Below are 19,584 nucleotides of genomic sequence, written 5' to 3' on the forward strand. Positions count from 1 at the left end.
ACTACCTCATGAAGCTTGTTGAGAGAATGCCAAGACTGTGCAAAGCTGTCACCAATGCAAAGGGTGGCTATTTGAAGTATAACATATCAAATATATTTTGATTAGCTTAAGCTGTCATCAAGGCAAAGGGTGTCTATTTGAAGTATAAAATATAAAATATATTTGGATTTGTTTAACACTTTTTTGGTTACTACATGATTCCGTATGTGTTATTTCTTAGTTTTGATGTCTTCACTATTATTCACAATACAGAAAATAAGAAAAATAAAGAAAAACCCTTGAATGAGTAGGTGTTCTAAAACTTTTGACAGGTAGTGTGTATATATATATTTGTGTATGTGTGTGTGTGTTTGTGTGTGTGTGTGTATTTGAAAAAAAATATATGGGGTATTGGAAGTGATGTAGACAATTACATTGATGGAAACTACAATCGATCTGCAATATTCTGTAGCTCAGTTGGTAGAGCATGGCGCTTGTAACGCCAGGGTAGTGGGTTCGGTTCCCGGGACTACCCATACGTAGAATGTATGCACACATGACTGTAAGTCGCTTTGGATAAAAGCGTCTGCTAAATGGCATATAATATTAAAGCTGATCTACTCCCCCCAAAAAAAGAAAACTGTAAAAAAATAAAGAAAAATCTCTTAGAGCTGGGTGATATGGACAAAAATCCTTATCGAGATAAATATACTTTTTTTGCATTTAACGATAAATTAGAGATAAATTACGATAAATAGTTGTTTGGGGAGGTGCTAGAGCTGGGAGATATAGACAAAAAGTAATTGTGATAAATGTAACTATTTTGCTCAATAAATTCAATCATTTCTTTTTATGGGCAGTTACTTAAGGCTACCTTAGCGGCAGGGCTCTAGACCCGAAAAAAATGTATTGCCAAGTAAATAAAAAAACTGAGATGGTAGCCTGATTCAAAATGTAAGCTATTTCATCTAACATGTCCCCCCCTAAGGTGTTGTGACATGACTATCATTAATGTGATGACATGCTATTTATTGAATAATGACCTAACATTGAATTATTACCCAATTTTAAATTAATCATGTAACAATTAACCCATTTAGGACTCTGGGGCACCACGGAAAAGTTTATTTAATGAGTTACAATTTCCCGAATTAACTTAAGAATATAGATATCATAACAGTCGTCAATTAATAATTTCCTTATATCAGTCTCATTCTGAATGTCGCATAATCTGTAAATCTGCACAAACCCGAATCTCACTGATCATTCCGTACCACACAAATTGATTTAATGATTTACTAACAAGCTAAATGACAACATAAGATACACATACACGGTATTGGTTATTGATTAGAAACTTAATACGATGACAACAGGTCCCTAGCGGAACAACACAATATGACACATGTTACACAAGATGAAACTGGTATACTTTTTTAAATCACAATTTTCTTTAACCAATTACGGTCTTTAATGCAGGGCTGACTGTCAAGTTCCTTAATTTTCCCCCCTTCCACTTTTCTCTTCCATTTTTGTGGTAATGATGCAATTAGTTGGTTGTAATTTTGGGTAGAGCAGACATTTCCATATGTTTTTGTTAGCTTCATGTGTGACATAACTCCACCAGCTCTTTAAATTATATCATTTACAAAGATTATACCTTTTTTTAAATATTCTAAAAAAATAATGGTATATTATCAATTTGAATATTTGAGTTGAACAACAATATTTGTTATATTATTTGTTCTGTATTTTCTGGTGGATTAAATTGAAATTGCAACCAACTTTCTATGGCTTGTTTAAAAATTGTGATATTTGGGAGACGACTTCCTTTTCAAATAACTGAAAGTGAGCGGTTGTAATCGGAACAAAGGGAAAAGGGCCATTCTTGAACAAATTTGGTAGAGAACCAGTTCGAATTTGATGCACCCATCCCATTAGCGGGATCATTTTCGTCAACATCCACTGAATTGCAGAGCGCCAAATTCAAATTAAATTACTAATAATATTTAATTTTCATGAAATCACAAGTGCAATATAGCAAAACACAGTTTAGCTTGTTGTTAATCCACCTGGCATGTCAGATATCAATAAAGCTTTTCGGCGAAAGCATACCAAGCGTTTATGTAAGGACATCTCTCTCAGCAGACAAAACATTACAAACAGTTAGCAGCCAAGTAGATTGGTCACGAAAGTCAGAAAAGCAATCAAATGAATCGCTTACCTTTGATGATCTTCGGATGTTTGCACTCACGAGACTCCCAGTTACACAATAAATGTTCCTTTTGTTCCTTTTGTTCCGCGCCATTTGATTGGCGCGTTTTGTTAAGAAATCCACAGGCTCAAGCGGTCACAACGGGGCAGACGGAAATTCCAAATAGTATCTGTAAAGTTCGTAGAAACATGTCAAACGTTTTTAATAATCAATCCTCAAAATGATGTGGATATATTGAAGCAACATCTCAAGACATCAGTCAGGAAGATAAAGCTTGGTCACAAATGGGTCTTCCAAATGGACATGGACCCCAAGCATACTTCAAAAGGGGAGGTATTATTATTATAACTAGAAGTCACATTTTTTTAAACCTTTATTTTACTAGGCAAGTCAGTTAAGAACAAATTCTTATTTTCAATGACGGCCTAGTTGGTTAACTGCCTGTTCAGGGATAGAACGACAGATTTGTACCTTGGCAGCTCGGGGATTCGAACTTGCAATCTTTCTGTTACTAGTCCAACGCTCTAACCACTAGGCTACCCTGCCGCCCCACTTCAGCATCCAGCTCTGCAGGATCAGTTACTATATAGGCTATTTGCTAAAGTAAGGTGCATTCTTGTACACATATCCCTAGAGGTTTCTTTACATTACTTAATGACCACAATCTGTTTTCTTTCTAGACAATATTGAAAACAAAATGCACCGTGAACTGGGATCTGTGAACTGAGTATGTAGTCTACTGTGTGTAATGCTGAAGGCTTGATTGCATGGCAAGATATAATAGTTGTGATGACTTGTCGAGTAGTTATAGATATCACTGAAAACCCCTATAGCAATAGTGGCTTTTGTTTGCATGGTGGTATTGTGAAAGTGGGGTGTAATTTGTCTTGATCACCCAATGAGGCCTACTCTTAATATTTATTCTTCCTTTTTCTTCAAGGATGCAGACGTTCTTCTAAGGGACACCCTAGAAGCAGCAAGGTGGTGCGAACACCAAACATTTAAAGGCACCATTTCCCTCCTTAGAGTAATTGGGATGGACGGGGAGACCATATTACAACCCTTAAAGAACTTTGTATGATGGCCTGGATGAAGAGGAAAATATTATCCTCAAGGAACCATTCATGTTCTCGTTCCAGTTACAAGGAGAGATGTTCTATGTTGAGGCAGTTGATAACAAGAAAATTACTGTCTCTGCCTCTTTTGAGGAGCAAGAGTGAAGCCATTTTTGAGGAGTGGTCAAACCTTGTTTTTGTCTGCTGTGTTATTTGATTCAATTGTTTAATTGTGTTATTTTGTTTAGTAAAGATGATGTAGAAGTCACCCGAGTCTCTGATCTCTTTACCGGGGCTGATATAGCTTAACACATTCAGCTTGTCAATATGTCTATATGGTATAGTCTGTCTCCATTCTCATGAGGAAAGTAAATAGCATTATAAATCAGGATAGGTAGTAACTGGAAATATGCTCAATGAAATGATATAATTACAAACTTATTACATTTATCAACACAATTTTAACAGTACATAGCACGTCTGTTGTTCACTGCAACAACATCATCAGCTTGTCTTAAATATAGCATGAAGCTAAAAGTGTTTACAACAGATGTGCTGGTACCACTTTATATAATATTTCTTACAATCTTCAAAATTGAAATACGTTTTTATTCAATATGTGCCTTGCGCAAACGTGTGTGTTCGTATTCAGTGTGTCTGTCAAACCACAGAGGGACAAAAAACACCGGTGGGCAGGGTCAAACGTTTGACTCCACTCACATTTACCCCGACCCCGAACTGCAGTCAGGGGTACTTGAACGTTGCCACGAGAAGTCTGAAATGTTTTTCTTATATTAGTTAAATGTCGGTGACCAGATTTGCACGGAAGGTGTAAATTGTAGGTAGTTATTGAGACCAGACAACTGCTAGCACAACAAGCGTTCACAGAAGGAAAACTCAGACATTTCTGTGTTGTTGATTTATTGGAAGCAGCACGTGTATAACTACTAGCAAGTCGGACATTTCCGAGTTTCCTAGTTTCTACTAGCGCATGAATGCGGCAGAAGTGTTACACCAGAGATATTTTTGAGGAGACGGGAAACCCAATTGGTATCGTATTAACGCACATTGAATGTTGCCCATTCATCGTCAATGGGCCGCAGGGTGCATTCTGGGTGAATATCAGGGCGTGAATGGTTCATTTGGCGCTGCTCCAAAACCCAACATTAAAATGGATTTGGTCAACAAGAAGTACATTGCAATTATTTTCCGTGATGTGAAATAATTAACTTGTTCTCTGTAGTAATCGTATAAGCTTTGGAATCGTGACATTAGATACTATCGAAGAAAATAGGCAGGTTTTCTCGACTCCTCCCCTGACTTTAAATTAAGAAGGGATTTCATGACGATAGTTTTGCAAATGCGTGACGCATATTTGACAACGTGAACGCGATTGGACGACAGTCTTTTTGGTGACGCGTTATACGTTCCTCCATTCGTTGCCCAATGGGATTGTCTCCTCTGATATATCCTCCTTTCTGTAATATCTCTCGTTGCGCCTTGACACAGATCCATTAGACTGATCTAAGGTCCGTTTTGTGTTTCCCTCCAAACAATGACCTATTGAGGACAAACTGAGGATATTACATCTGTGCCGAATACTGTATCAACGTCTACCCCAAGCACTATGAGTGGTATGGTGATGAAGGGTGTAGGCACAGACTACACAGTCAAAATAATAAAAACTAAATAGACAATTAAACCTGCACACAATCATTTAAATATGATTTAATATAGTCTAAATGTAATGTTTTTAATGTCGTTTTAATGTAAGCTACATTCCTCTCTCTGATTTGAGACAGCATTAAATGTGTGCATTTTAAATAGAAAATGTATCATTACAAAGCAATTAATTAGGGGTTTGGTTCAGTTGCACCTGAGACTTTATGGTTTTATAATAATTCCTTGAGTAACTGCATACTTGGTTTTATAACCAATGGGTCTATATATACATGGGTGTGCAGATTTTCCACAAAATAGCCTAACCTTGTGCACACATTGTTTCTAGGTGTAGCCTATTTTAAAAAATCAATAGCTATGTTGAGTGTATCATTAAATAACTCTGATTCAATCAGTTGACGTTTATTTACGTAATAGCCCAGCTCACTACGCATAACTAGAGTCTTTTGTGGTTTAACAATACCTAACAAATGCGGTTAAACCTGTATTACTGGTTATTTGTAGGAGTTTCACATTGCGTAGTCTGTTAAAGCGTAGGAGCAGGAAACTTCGCTTCTCTTAAGATAAGAGCTCACACACCTCTCAGGAAGGATTTACAGAGAGAGACACATGTTGTACATATTAGGGGTAAGTTCAAACTTTATATTTAAAAAACAAGGACCTTTTATTTGAGCTTCCAATTGTAGTTCATACTAGGTATTACCTATACTTTATTCTGGATTTGATAAGCAGTGCTAGACTATTGTGAAACCTGTATTTTTTCTTTAAGATCCTTTGTCATAACAAGACTTAGGCCCTTATGTGGGAAAATAAAAATGTTGACCTAATGTTTATTTTCCATTAAACCTTTACAGATTACCATTGGCCTCATTTGCATCATTATATGCTTTTCAAATGGCCTAAAAGAGGCGAGTACTTTTTATTTCCTACATCACAAGTTTCACGACCAATACCAAAACTAGTGATATTGTATTTAAAACTCCTGTTAATGCCCTCACAATTATTAATTATCAAAGTATCATTTTCCCTACTTGTTTCTTGAAACCTCCGGGGTACGCAAATCAAATGTTTCCTAAGAAGGAAGTGTAAACCAGAAAAGGATTCCTTATCAACCTCATCTTATCTCTAGATTTTCAGATTACACATTTTCAGTGTCTTCAAATTTTACTGTTAAGCCTTAACATTTCTATCTTTACATTTTTCCTGTAATCATTGGGGGCTCATTTGACACATCTGTAAATCATTTATTGTGCATTACCATTTACCTTTATAATTCCTTGATTTACCACTGACTGAAAGTGCCCTGGTGTGTTTTTTCAAAATTGTCAGATTATGCAACACTTCGATATATTGTGTCACCCTGCTCAAATGTTTGGAAATGATTCCCTGTCTTGACAACAAAGAGATTCATATTTTGATAAATGACAGACAGACCCACCTCCTTTTGAAATTTTAAAATGATTATTGTTGTCCTAATCACAGTTCACTAGTCTTCATTCTAAAAGTCCATGTAACCTTTTTTTTCCACAGAGAAATGCTTTGATGCGCAGAAATAAGGGTGGAAATCCTCAAAATCCTGAACACAAGGAAGCCAACAAGAAAAAGGTGTGGAGTTGATGCAGGCCACGTATATTCTGATAACACACTTTAGATAATAAAACTGGTTCATATATTCTTTAATATCATATCATCAATTGACATTAGTTTCTTCTGCAGTTAACTGAACAAGACTATCACTTGTTGGCCAAAGTCCTGTCAGTTGGATTGGTAGACGCAGACCCCAATTATCTTCAACACCTCAAGAACTACAGGGACCTGCGTGGTAGCACTTCCTGAAGGATCCACACACCAGGAAATGTACGGCACAGTTATTTCTGGAGCCAATCACATTTGGTACCCTGGAAAAGTTATCCACCTATATAAAAAAACATTAACGGGCAATGTGAGAATGAAGAAGGATCCTCTCATGGGCCCACAGTTGTCATTGGAGTGATGTGCTGCCCTTTTATTTTATGAGTTGATTCATGAATAATGTAATGATTAGTTATAAAACTGCATATTTTACTATTTGTCCCATGGCAAAATGGGTAGAATTGTAAGAATTTAGCTGACCCCCCCAAAATAAAAAATATATATAATAGCTCACATACTGTTCATGACATCCACTTAACAGATATGTGCGATATAAAAGTGTTTATACAGCTTCTGGAAACATAATGATATTCCAATCTCAAGACTAAAAGTTAAAACAGTTGGTAAGATATTTTATCACCTCGTGTATACTCTCATATTCTCATTTGGTCAAGTTGTAGCCAGAGAATTAGAAAGTGGAAAATTATTGTTTTGAAAATTTGATAACTTCTTGGTAGGAAAGGACTAAACCGATCAACTGAGTTCTATTTTTCAATTGTGATATGCTGATTACATTTATTTTAAAAATAACAACTCTATCTTCATGAAACACAAACATCGTAGGTTTAAGTCATTTTAAAGTATCATATCACTGTTTTCCCACAATATCTTAGAGGCAGATTTGTTCGTTAGAAACGATGTCGTCAGAGGACAGTACATATCTCAAGACCATGTGTGCAATATCTATTCATACAAATACAGTATTTTTTGAGGTATGTTGGGGAAATCGGAGTGACAACAATGCATCAGGCCCTGGTGGTTTGAAACAGGAACATGGGCTGAATTCACAAAAGGTTGGTGGCACCTTAATTGGGGAAGATGGGCTCGTGGTAATGGCTGGAGCGGAATAATTGGAATGGTATCAAACACATGGTTTTTATTTTTTTTAACCTTTATTAAACCTTTATTTAACTAGGCAAGTCAGTTAAGAACAAATTCTTATTTTCAATAACGGCCTAGGAACAGTGGGTTAACTGCCTGGTCAGGGGCAAAACAACAGATTTGTACCTTGTCAGCTCGGGGGTTTGAACTTGCGTCCTTCCGGTTACTAGTCCAAAGCTCTAACCACTAGGCTACCCTGCCACCCCGTTTCTATATAACCCCTTTACTCCACTTCTGGTCACCATATTTGGTACACTAGGGTTTGTTTGGCCACAAATGTGAAGGTTAAGTCCTTAATGCTTCCTTCGGAAGCACATGTGAGAAGGACATTGCCATCCGAAAATACTTGTGCATTTTTTATTTCCCTTGAGATTTTAATGCTGTTGACAGTCTGAGGGTTGATCTTCCCATCGTATCCACCTGAAAACAGCATATGGACTTTAAAGTCGAGCTCTGTAGCCCTACTCGCCACTGTAGTCTTGGGGCTCAAAGCAAGTTTCCTTTGCTTTGCTTCTTGTCCTTGCTCATTTTCATACCTACTGCTTTGGCTGCGAGATGATCGTTTTTTTACACTTGCTTAACGCTCAGTGGCAACTTTAGCATGTAAATCTTGGTGGGGCAAACTAAAATAAAACATGTTTTTATGCATGCCAGCAAAGCCACGACACAGCACTAAACAATACATTAATTGCACTATAACTGATAAACGGTGCCCACAAAATGTTAGGGTCTACATAAAGCTGTCCCAACAGCAGAGTTCTCTTTTCAGCACCAGGTAGGCTTGTGGTTAGAGCGTTGGACTGGTAACAGAAAAGTTGCTTGATCAAATCCCAGAGGCGACAAGGTAAAAATCTGTCATTCTGCCCCTGAACAAGGCAGTTAACCCACTGTTCCTAGGCCGTCATTGAAGGTAAGAATTTGTTCTTAACTGACTTGTCGCAGAAATTCAGTACTGAGAGACTTGGTATTGGTCATTTCTTCAAACAATCATCTTTATTTGATATCTATTAATTATTGCAATAATGAGACCGTCAGCCCACCAGTCTTGCCTGACTGTTAGGCAGAGAGCCTAGCCTTTACAGACGATGCACAGTTTTTATATAGCTGATACCAAGATTGCTTAGTCAGTCACTTCTAACCTTCCCATAAGCCACCTTGGTTATCTACACAGGATGGTCTTTTACTTCGTTTCCCAGATGCCAGGAAGATGAGACAATGAGGCATTGTTCTTAACTCTTCCAGGCTCTCTCTATCTTGAGTCACACACACCACATCTTGTCTATAGAACACTAGCTTTTTATCACCAATACTGTCACATGAGTTGACGCTGGAGAAACGAAGCAGGTACGGGGAGTAACATTTAACAAATAACGGACATATAACAAGACAAGCACAGCGTCAGCAAACAGAAACTAAGACAAAAGACAATCAATGCAGCAGCGGGGAACAGAGCTGGGGAACTGACAAATATAGGGGAGGAAATAAGTGAGTCCAGGAGAGTCAGATAACGCTGGTGTGCGTGATGGATGGCAGGAGTGAGGATACAGGGTAATCTGGCGCCCTCAAGCGTCAGGGGAAGGGAAGAGCGGGAGCAGACGTGACAGTACCCCTCCCTCTTGGGACTCCACCCAGCGTCCCACCTAGGCGAACCGGCCGAGACATGGGTGTTGGGCAAGTCGGTTGGGGCTTGAAAACCCAATAAACCGGTAGGAGCGCGAGAGCCTGGCGATCCGGCTGAGGCAAGACGACTGCTGATCCCGCAGTAGAAGGGGAGCCCGATGATCCAGTGGAGTGTGACATGGGATGGGAAGCCACCAAGCCGGAAAACCTCTCGAGCCAGCTAGGGCGTGAAAGCCTGATGAGCTGGCTAGGCGACCCAGAGCCGCTGCCACCATTCCAACCGGAACGCCAGTACTCCCCGATGCTTCGTATGTGGCAGCTGCATTCTGTCACATGTATTGACGCTGGAGAGACGAAGCAGGTACGGGGAGTAACGAGACAGGCACAGCGTCAGCAAACAGAAACTAAGACAAAACACAATCAATGCAGCAGCCGGGAAGAGAGCTGGGGAAATGTCAAATATAGGGGAGGAAATAAACAGGAGATAAGTGAGACCAGGTGAGTCCAATATCGCTGATGCGTGTGACGAGGGAAGGCAGGTGTGCGTGGTGGATGGCAGGAGTGCATGATGCAGGGTAATCTGGCGTCCTCAAGCGCCAGGGGAAGGGAAGAGCGGGAGCAGACGTGACAAACACAAGTCAATTGTGAGGTTCGAGCTATCTCTAGTAGAACCCATGTCCTCAACACCCAGACTGACTGCAGGGTGCTAGAGTGGAGACCATACAACACTGCATTAGCAGGACAGAAATATCTTACTGTCGTTAAGTAAATAATTGTTACATAGACAACAAATAAAGTGAACACATAATTTTTCCCTCACACTTGCTTAGTTAAATAAAGGTAAAATATATATATTTTTTAAATAATCCTTACCACCTCTACACCTGGCTATCAGCAGAGTCTTGTCTGGGGGCAAAACAATTAGTTCAGCCTCATTTACTGCCTTTAAAAAAAACATAGCTAAGATGGCTGACAGCGACAGAATTCAGAACATGGGCCGTTCTTACAGTGTTCTCCCTGTACACCAAGTCAGAACTGTAGCATAGGTAAAGGGGGCATATACAGTGGGGCAAAAAAGTATTTAGTCAGCCACCAATTGTGCAAGTTCTCCCACTCTCATCTTTTTAAGTGGGAGAACTTGCACAATTGGTGGCTGACTAAATACTTTTTTGCCCCACTGTAAGCAGACAATGAAAGCTCTTACAATAATAAATTATGACATTTCTCTAAAACAGGCTATAGGCTACATGTGCACCACCAAGTCAGAACGGTAGGCTAAGTTATGAGGGGGAAAGGTACCAAATTATTAGGGTGAGGCACATTGTCTACTAACAGTTTCCTACACAACATATACTTAGTATTACTTTCTTAGCTGCAGTATACATATCTCCATTACATACTACATAATTTATGCAGCAGTATACAACACATTTTTGGACTCACCATTGTGCTGTACCCACTTGAACAGCAAGGTGGCGCAGCGGTTCTTCTTGAGAGAAAATTTTGTCATGGAACATTGTCAGCAAAGTCTGGGGTTCTCTGGATTTATGGTGCTTTCAAGACAACTGGGAACTACAAAAAAACAAGGTCGTATCATGATGTCAGTCCTTTTAAGCCTGGAAAAGAGACCCTTACACCCAGACTTGGAGAACACACCTTCTCCACCGAATAGTAGACAAGGGAAGCAAAATAGTGATTGCTTTGCAGTTACCCACGTATTCCTTCCAAACCACTCTTTGTTGAAGTTGTGATTTCCAACTTGTTGTGTAATTTTTATGTTCAATGGCCGATGAGCACCAATACGTTATACAGTATGTTTAATTTCTCTTCATTTGACAAGGATTTGCCAGTAGATTGTTGACGCGATTCATGATGATGACTCCTTGTCTAGCTTGATTGCTAAGACTTTAAAAGTATGATGTCCAATCAAAGCTATGGTAGATGTAATGTGATTTGACATAATTTTATCTGTTGCGAATGACCTTGAGCCTTCTTGAATGGGCACTTCTCATGTAATTCTATGGTACCACACAAGGAGCCCCCTTTCTCGCTGAACTTTCTCGCTCTTCCTGTAGATTTTGCGATGACGTAGTGTCCCCATGAATGACAGAACACTGAGCCAATCACAGCACAACTAGAGATGACCAACCTCTACGCGCTTTATTTTCCGCTGGCTGCCCCTCCACCTCAGAAAGCACTGAGCTAGGCTGAAACACCTGCATTTTGGAGCTGCCTTAAGAAAGCAAAAAAGAGACATGTTCGTATGTGGATTTATTAACTCAATCATATTTTTTGCAAACTGATATGTGACACATATTAATTCCAAAATAAAATGCAAAACAGGCACTTTTTTTTTTAGCTAAACAGGTGGGGCTCACCCTGAATGATGTGTTGCCACTGTTAACAGTACTGCGGTTCCCACGACCACTCCCGGACCATCCGTATTGCTATGTCCTGACATATTTAACGAGGTTCTCCTCACTGTCCTCAAACTGCTCGCTTTCACCCCATTCACGGCCCAGTCATTGCACAGCCACCCCCAGCCTTGAATTTGTGAAAAAAGACACCTGCAGATCACAGTTGGCTAATCCACAAGTTTGAAACACGCCGCCGTTCCAAAACTCAGCCTCCTCTTTTTTCAAGCCAGGCTAAAATCAACAACACATACATACATTTGTATCTGATTAATAAATTACCTTACTTACCAGACCAAGTATGCCAAGCCCAAGACTCCTAAAGGCCGCTACATACTTCGCGCAAACAGAGCGACCTCGTATAATTTGAGCCACACAAATGTATGTAGAACTAAGTGTGAAATCTACGCTCTGTCGCTGTGTTTGCGTAGTTTACTGCAGTGTGTAGGGTCATTAAGGCAGCTAAGCCATTTTTTGGTACATGACGTTGAAGCAATATCTCCCCAAGTAAGGTAGGCATAACAACGGTGTACTACAAAAAAACCTGTCATAGGAAAAAATAATCCAGAAAAGCAGCACCACAAAATGAACATTTTGACAGAAAGAATTAAAAGAAAAATGGCAATAAATCTAGTAGAATGAGATACTGTATACTATCTCCCTATGATAAGGGAGATTCCACGTTTGTGGTACTGTATATCAAGTAACAATATTTCACATTATTTCAATCATGCCTTCTCACCATTCCTACAGGGAAGGTGAGGACAGAAAAGGTTAGGTATTTCCAATTGTAAAGACCCTTGGTTAAGTTTTCCCCTGTCTAAAGATCAGTCAACACAACCATCCCAAATAACATACACTTAGGTTGGAGTCATTAAAACTCCTTTTTCAACCACTCCACAAATTTCTTGTTTACAAACTATAGTTTTGTCAAGTCGGTTAGGACATTTACTTTGTGCGTGACACAAGTAATTTTTCCAACAATTGTTTACAGACAGATAATTTCCTTTGTAATTCACTGAATCACAATTCCAGTGGGTCAGAAATGTACATACACTAAGTTGACTGTGCCTTCAAACAGCTTGGAAAATTCCAGAAAATTATGTCATAGCTTTAGAAGCTTCTGATAGGCTAATTGACATCATTTGAGCCAATTGGAGGTGTACCTGTGGATGTATTTCAAGGCCTATCTTCAAACTCATTGCCTCTTTGCTTGACACCATGGGAAAATCAAAAGAAATCAGCCAAGCTCTCAGAAAACAAATTGTAGACCTCCACAAGTCTGGTTCAAGTCTGGTTCATCCTTGGGATAGTTTTCCTTCCAAAACATGGAAATTAAGTATGTTAAAAAGCAGCGTTTCTGTGTTGGAATGGTGAGGAAATACCCCAAAAACAGAATGGTGTGGGCATATATAATTCACGCAAGTAGACCGCTGACTGGCCAGCTCATCCTCTTCAATAGGATGACATCATCCGACAGTGCATTCGGAAAGTGTTCAGACCCCTAAACCTTTTGCTATGTTGCAGCCTTATTCTAATTTGGATTAAATATTTTTTTCCCCCTCATAATTTCTACACACAATACACCATAGAGTGTAGTCTCCCAGTCTCTGCCGCTGAAAAACATCCCCACAGCATGATGCTGCCACCACCATGCTTCACCGTGGGGATGGTATTGCCCAGCTGATGAGAAGTGACTGGTTTCCTCCAGACGTGACGCTTGGCATTTAGGCCAAAGAGGTCAATCTTGGTTTCATCAGACCAGAGAATCTTGTTTCTCATGGTCTGAGAGTCCTTTAGGTGCCTTTTGGCAAACTCCAAGTGGGCTGTCATGTACCTTTTACTGAGGAGTGACTTCCAAGTAAACTCACCAGGTTGAGGAAAGTAAGGTAGTTCCAGGTTCCATCATACTGAAACATCCCAGGTGGTAACTTCTCCCGATCCTAAGCAACCATGAACTTAATAAAGACAAAGGCATACCAGCTGATAGCTGTGATATGGTAAACTATTGTCACTTTTGCAATCATGATGAACTATGATAGATTTGACACTAGACTGATACCATTCTATAACAGAAATCCTAGCAAACACTAAGAGAAATAAACAAAACAAACACTGAATGTGGCATTGGCACAAACTGTACCAGAAAACTGAAGGTGCCGCTTTCCCATTTGATGTAGTATACAATGTTGCTAGAAAGAAAGAAGGGCATAATTAGCATAAAAAGTAGCATGAGTAATGGAAACATAATGTGTTATCATTATGTCTCTGGTATTTGCTAAGATACATAATAGGTTTACACAGCACATGTCTCTAATTAGTACAGAAATTGAAGATTCGCTCAGTGCTCTAGCTAATCAATTTGTTTCACTCTATGAGTTTTGTATAGGAAATAAATAATCTGTTTCTAAGAATACAAGGAGATTTTCTGTAGCTTTTTGTTGTTGACCCAAATAAACTTTTCAGTTAGAGCGCTCGTGGATATAGCTGACCATGTACATTGCAAGTTCTTAGTTATTTATCAACAGTAGGCCTGCTACAATTCACAGTTCATAGATCCCAAAGGAACTCCAAAGGGAAACCTTTCATCCCTTCCTTGTAGATGGTGTCAAACCTTTCACTCTGGGTGATGGAAAACTGTTCCTGTGAAGCCACAAGAGGAATACAGGAGCCACTGTATCCGAATTGGCATTTGGGGTTTGTCGCATGTTACTGAAAATGCTCTTTTCAAACAATCATGTTGAGTGTTTTGTTTTCATGTCTCTTGTTCAGAAAGTTTGAAATTTTGACAATTACGCCTTTCATGTCCTGTTACGCAAGAAAGAGTACACAAAAAAGTATTTTGTATCAAAATACAAACTCTTATTTTCTCTGGTATTGAACACTAATAATAACAAACGTTTTGAAAATGAATCGAACTGATATACCTTTTTCATTTCTTCATATGTGAGAAACAGTATGTCAATGTTTTCCTTTTGGCTGTACCAATCTTTAACATGATCAAACCAAGAACCACCAAAAAAATATTAAACAAAAATTAATCAAAGAATGTTACAAGCACAAATTAAGTATCGCATCGAAAACATTTGCCTACAAAAAATCTCACGGTATTACACTTCCATAAAATATGTACGCTATCGGGAAAACATACCCCCCTTTTCCCTCTAGAAATTCCTCCAGAAATGTGTTGAAGTCCTCTTTGTCCTCTAGTAGTCTATTTACATTGTGGAAGTGGTAAAAGGAACATGCAACATCTTTTGGATTCCTTCCGATGTAGATAACCTATAGAGACACAATCATGTTAAAAGCAGTTGACTGCAAACAATGTGACAGCTTCATTGCTACTTTGTCTTTAACATTTTTTTGTAAGCAATGACCACACCTCAGACCCCCACAATCATCTTTATCTTACCTTCCCTCTCTTTCTTAAACCTGGAGGCAGTAGATTTGGGAGAAGGTGAGAGGCAAATAATCGGGGTGAGGGCATTGAGCCACAGTCCACTGTTTTCATCTCCACCTCAATCCATGGTACAATTTCCATGGTGTTTGTTTTTACCCTCGAATACATTAGGACGAAACAACAATGCTATAATGTACTGCAGCCATCTTGTCCCTGTTGAATGTTATGCAATGTTTTTTTGTCATACAAAATAATTGACAGAATACTCATTTTAACACTTGTAAAATACTCTATCCAAACGATAAGAACATGTTTTGGGATTATATATGGATTAGGAGAGTGGGTGGATTTACCCAATTTGGGGTATGTAACAGCAAAAATGTCACTGTCCCATATCTCAAAGTCCTTCAGAGTGTCTAGATAACATTCATAATGCACATTTGTTATGAGCTTAAGTCCTTTGTATGACACTAATCCAGGTACAAACTTTTTACGGATTCATTTCTGAAGTAAACACCTAGAGATCTGGTCTTCAGAGTGAGGTTTTAAAGCAAAACCATGAGAGCCCCAAACCATGAACGAGCAAAAGACGTTTGAACATTGAAGGATGGAAACACTAACTACGTGGCCTCACTCTTCCCCATGAGCAGTTGTTGAGATCTGAGAGAACAGGAATAAGAAGTAGTATGAAACTCCATCTTGCACTGACTGGCTAGATAGAGAGTTGTGCTCATTCCCCTGCAAATCCTGACAACGATTGTGCATTTAAGCCAACAACTGAATTGAAGTTTGGAGCAGAGACAGAGCAAACCTGAACCACTAATCCTTTCTCCTTTATGAATGAAACATTCCTCAGTCCAAGTGACGAGCAAAGTAGACTACTACTTCTACTTTGACCTACGGGTGTGCAAGAGCCCAATTCTGCATGTAAACGTGTCCTCCTCTCCTTCAAAAGGTAAAAAGCACATGGTTATCCAAGTCTTTTTGTGAAACATGAAAACAAATCAAACAGTTTATTTCCCCCCAAAATGAAAAGGACAACACTATCAAGCAAATGGCGTTCATTTACACACTTTATTTAGCTTATTACATTTATACAGAGTACAAAAAAACACGGAAATTTCACATTTACATAAGTATTCAGACCCTTTCCTCAGCACTTTGTTGAAGCACTGTTGGCAGCGATTACAGCCTTGAGTCTTCTAGGGTATGATGCTACAAGCTTGGCACACCTGTATTTGGGGAGTTTCTCCCATTCTTCTCTGCAGATTCTCTCAAGCTCGGTCAGGTTGGATGGGGAGCGTCGCTGCACAGCTATTTTAAAGTCTCTCCAGAGATGTTCTATCGGGTTCAAGTCCGGGCTCTGGCTGGGCAACTCAAGGACATTCAGAGACTTGTCCCAAAGCCACTCCTGTGTTGACTTGCCTGTGTGCTTAGGGTCATTGTCCTGTAGGAAGGTGAACAGTTTGAGGTCCGGTCTGAGTTCCTCAGCACTCTGGAGCAGGTTTTTATCAAGGATCTTTCTGTACATTGCTCCGTTCATCATTCCCTTGATCCTGACTAGTGTCCCAGTCCCTGCCTCTGAAAAACATCCCCATAGCATGATGCTGCCATGACCACGCTTCACCGTAGGGATGGTGCCACGTTTCAGTTTGGCCAGCTCTAGGAAGAGTCTTGGTAATTCCAAACTTCTTCCATTCAAGAATAATGGAGGCCACTGTGTTCTTGGCCTTCAATGCTGCAGACAGTTTTGGTACCCTTCACCAGATCTGCGCCTCAACACATTCCTGTCTCGGAGCTCTACGGACAATTCCTTCGATCTCATGGCTTGGTTTTTGCTCTGACTTGCACTGTCAACTGTGGGACCTTATATAGACAGGTGTGTGCCTTTCCAAATCATGTCCAATCAATTGAATTTATCACAGATGGACTTCAATCTAGTTGTAGAAACATCTCAAGGATGATCAATGGAAACAGGATGCAACCAGAGCTCAATTTCCTCTCTTATAGCAAAGGGTCTGAATACTTATGTAAATATGTTTTTTCTGTTCTTTATTTTGAATACATTTGCAAAAATGTCTAAAAACCTGTTTTCGCTTTGTCATCGGGGGGTACTGTGTGTAGATTGATGAGCAAAAAAACTAATTTGATCAATTTTAGAATAAGGCTCTTACATAACAAAATGTGGAAAAGTCAAGGGGTCTGAAAACCTTCCAAATGCACTTCACTCACTACAGAGTTCCAAACTGCCTCAGGAAGCAATGTCAGCATAAGAACTGTTCGTCGGGAGATTCATGAAATGGGTTTCAATGGCTGAGCAGCCGCACACAAGCCTAAGATCGCCATGTGCAAAGCCAAGTGTCAGCTGGAGTGGTGTAAAACTCGTCGCCAATTGGACGCCGGAGCAGTGGAAAAGCATTCTCTGGAGTGATGAGTCACGCTTCACCATGTGGCAATCAGACAGACACATCTGGGTTTGTCAGATAACAGGAGAACGCTACCTGCCGAATGCATAATGGCAACTGTAAAGTTTGGTGGATGAGACATAATGGTCTGGGGCTGTTTTTCATGGTTCAGGCTAGGCCCCTTAGTTCCAGTGAAGGGAAATCTTAAAGCTACAGATTACATGGTTATTCTAGACGATTCTGTGCTTCCAACTTTGTGGCAACATTTTGGGGAAGGCCCTTTCCTGTTTCAGCATGATAATGCCTCCTTGCACAAAGCGAAATCCATACAGAAATGGTTTGTGCGAGATTGGTGTTGAAGAACTCATCTGACCTGCGCAGAGCCCTGACCTCAACCCCATCGAACACCTTTGGGATGAATTGGAACGCCGACTGAGAGCCAGGCCTAATCACCTAACATCAGTGCCTGACCTCACCAATGGTCTTGTGGCTGAATAGAAGCAAGTCCCCACAGCATTGTTCCAACATCTAGTGGGAAAGCCTTCCCAGAAGAGTGGAGGCTGTTATACCACATACCTTTGAAAGTCCAAACAGGAGATCGAAATGTCCCATGGAATTAACATTTTTGTGCAAATACACATGATTATTCATGCATACACAGGTAACTGCCAAAAAATAAAATAAATAAATAAAAGAAACACCAACATAATGTTTTTTAATAGGGTGTTGGGCCACCATGAACAGCTTCAATGCACCTTGGCATAGATTCGGCAGGTGTCTGTAACTCTATTGGAGGGATGCAACACCATTCTTCCATGAGAAATTCCATAATTTGTGTTTTGTTGATGGTGGTGGAAAACGTTGTCTCAGGCGCCACTCCAGAATCTCCCAGAAGTGTTCAATTGGGTTGAGATCTGGTGACTGAGACAAACATGGCGTATGGTTTACATTGTTTTAATGCTCATCAAACCATTCAGTAACCACTTGTGCCCTGCGGATGGGAACATTGTCATCCTATGGGGGTATAACAATAGTATCCAAAATAATGGCCGCCCCAGCATTTTTATACATGACCCAACGCATGATGTTAATTGCTTAATTAATTCAGGAACCACACCTGTGTGGAAGAACATGCCTTCAATATTCTTTGTATCCCTCATTTACATATGTGTTTACATTATTTTGGCAGTTACCTGCATTTGGTTTATCTTGCACATTGTCATCCTGATTTGTTACACCTACTAACCTACTGAAATTAAGAAAGTGGTCCATTAACTACTTGAAAGCTATACTTGCACTGTTTATGATGATTACATGTTCTATGATGATTAATGGTGATTCTAATGTTTGTATTTTGAAATGTCTGTTAGTATATAAAACAGATCCTCAAACAGATAATAATTAAACAACCATGAGAGTAACAGATATTACATTGCAGTTGACCCATACAGTCAACAATACCTGTGTCCGGTGTGTCTATGAACACAATAGTTTTCAAATACATTTCACATTTAGCTGTGTATTTATCTGATGAGATTGCATGTTTCAGTCCCACCTTGTAGATGGCAGTAGTCCATTGTCCACACTGTAGAGTCTCGGTTTACTTATACAGTAGTCCATGTTGGTAAACTTAGTCAACTTAGTCAAGTTTCTGTTCATGTTCCCATAAACCTTAATCATTTACATGCAGATAGTCCATTCGGAGGAACACTCTAATATAGAAACCTGAGAATAATACCTCTCTGCTGGTTAGCTAGCTGTGCCTCTCTGACCTGTGATTTTAGACTTTTGGGGAATGGACATAGTTAAAGGACAAGTTTTAGAGGGGAATTAGCGATGGTCTTTCTCCATACTCAATCATCCTTCCGATCCCTGGTTAAGGCGGCATCTATCAAAATACAGAATAATAAACAGAAAACATGAGCTCACATGAAGGAAAGCAGGTGTGGGTGAAAACACAATACAGTGGGTACCTTAAAATTGTATTTTGTAAATTGCTACTGGCCTATTGATACAGTATGGT

General features: G+C 39.6%; 1 protein-coding gene, 1 long non-coding RNA gene and 1 pseudogene across 3 annotated transcripts in view; all 3 read right to left on the reverse strand.

The window, feature by feature from the left end:
* Nucleotides 1-9,067: 9,067 nt before the first annotated feature.
* On the reverse strand, nt 9,068-10,378 carry LOC118402213 (uncharacterized). Its single transcript, XR_004829454.2, has 2 exons — nt 10,216-10,378; nt 9,068-9,686 (listed from the first exon to the last, which is right to left on the reverse strand). It is a non-coding gene; the product is annotated as an uncharacterized LOC118402213 (long non-coding RNA).
* Nucleotides 10,379-10,488: 110 nt separating this feature from the next.
* On the reverse strand, nt 10,489-15,800 carry LOC118362054 (amine sulfotransferase-like; annotated as a pseudogene).
* A 411-nt stretch (nt 15,801-16,211) lies between these two features.
* The window catches only part of LOC118402199 (protein FAM83H-like), a 37,533-nt gene continuing 34,160 nt past the window's right edge, over nt 16,212-19,584 (reverse strand). For both annotated transcript variants that reach the window (XM_035800224.2, XM_035800217.2), the window contains one exon: nt 16,212-19,449. In XM_035800224.2, the coding sequence (XP_035656117.1) occupies nt 19,438-19,449 (12 nt within the window). In that variant the 3' untranslated portion in view covers nt 16,212-19,437. The remainder of the gene's footprint in view (nt 19,450-19,584) is intronic.

Source organism: Oncorhynchus keta, chromosome 2, assembly GCF_023373465.1.
Source record: "Oncorhynchus keta strain PuntledgeMale-10-30-2019 chromosome 2, Oket_V2, whole genome shotgun sequence".
Lineage (NCBI taxonomy): Eukaryota > Metazoa > Chordata > Actinopteri > Salmoniformes > Salmonidae > Oncorhynchus > Oncorhynchus keta.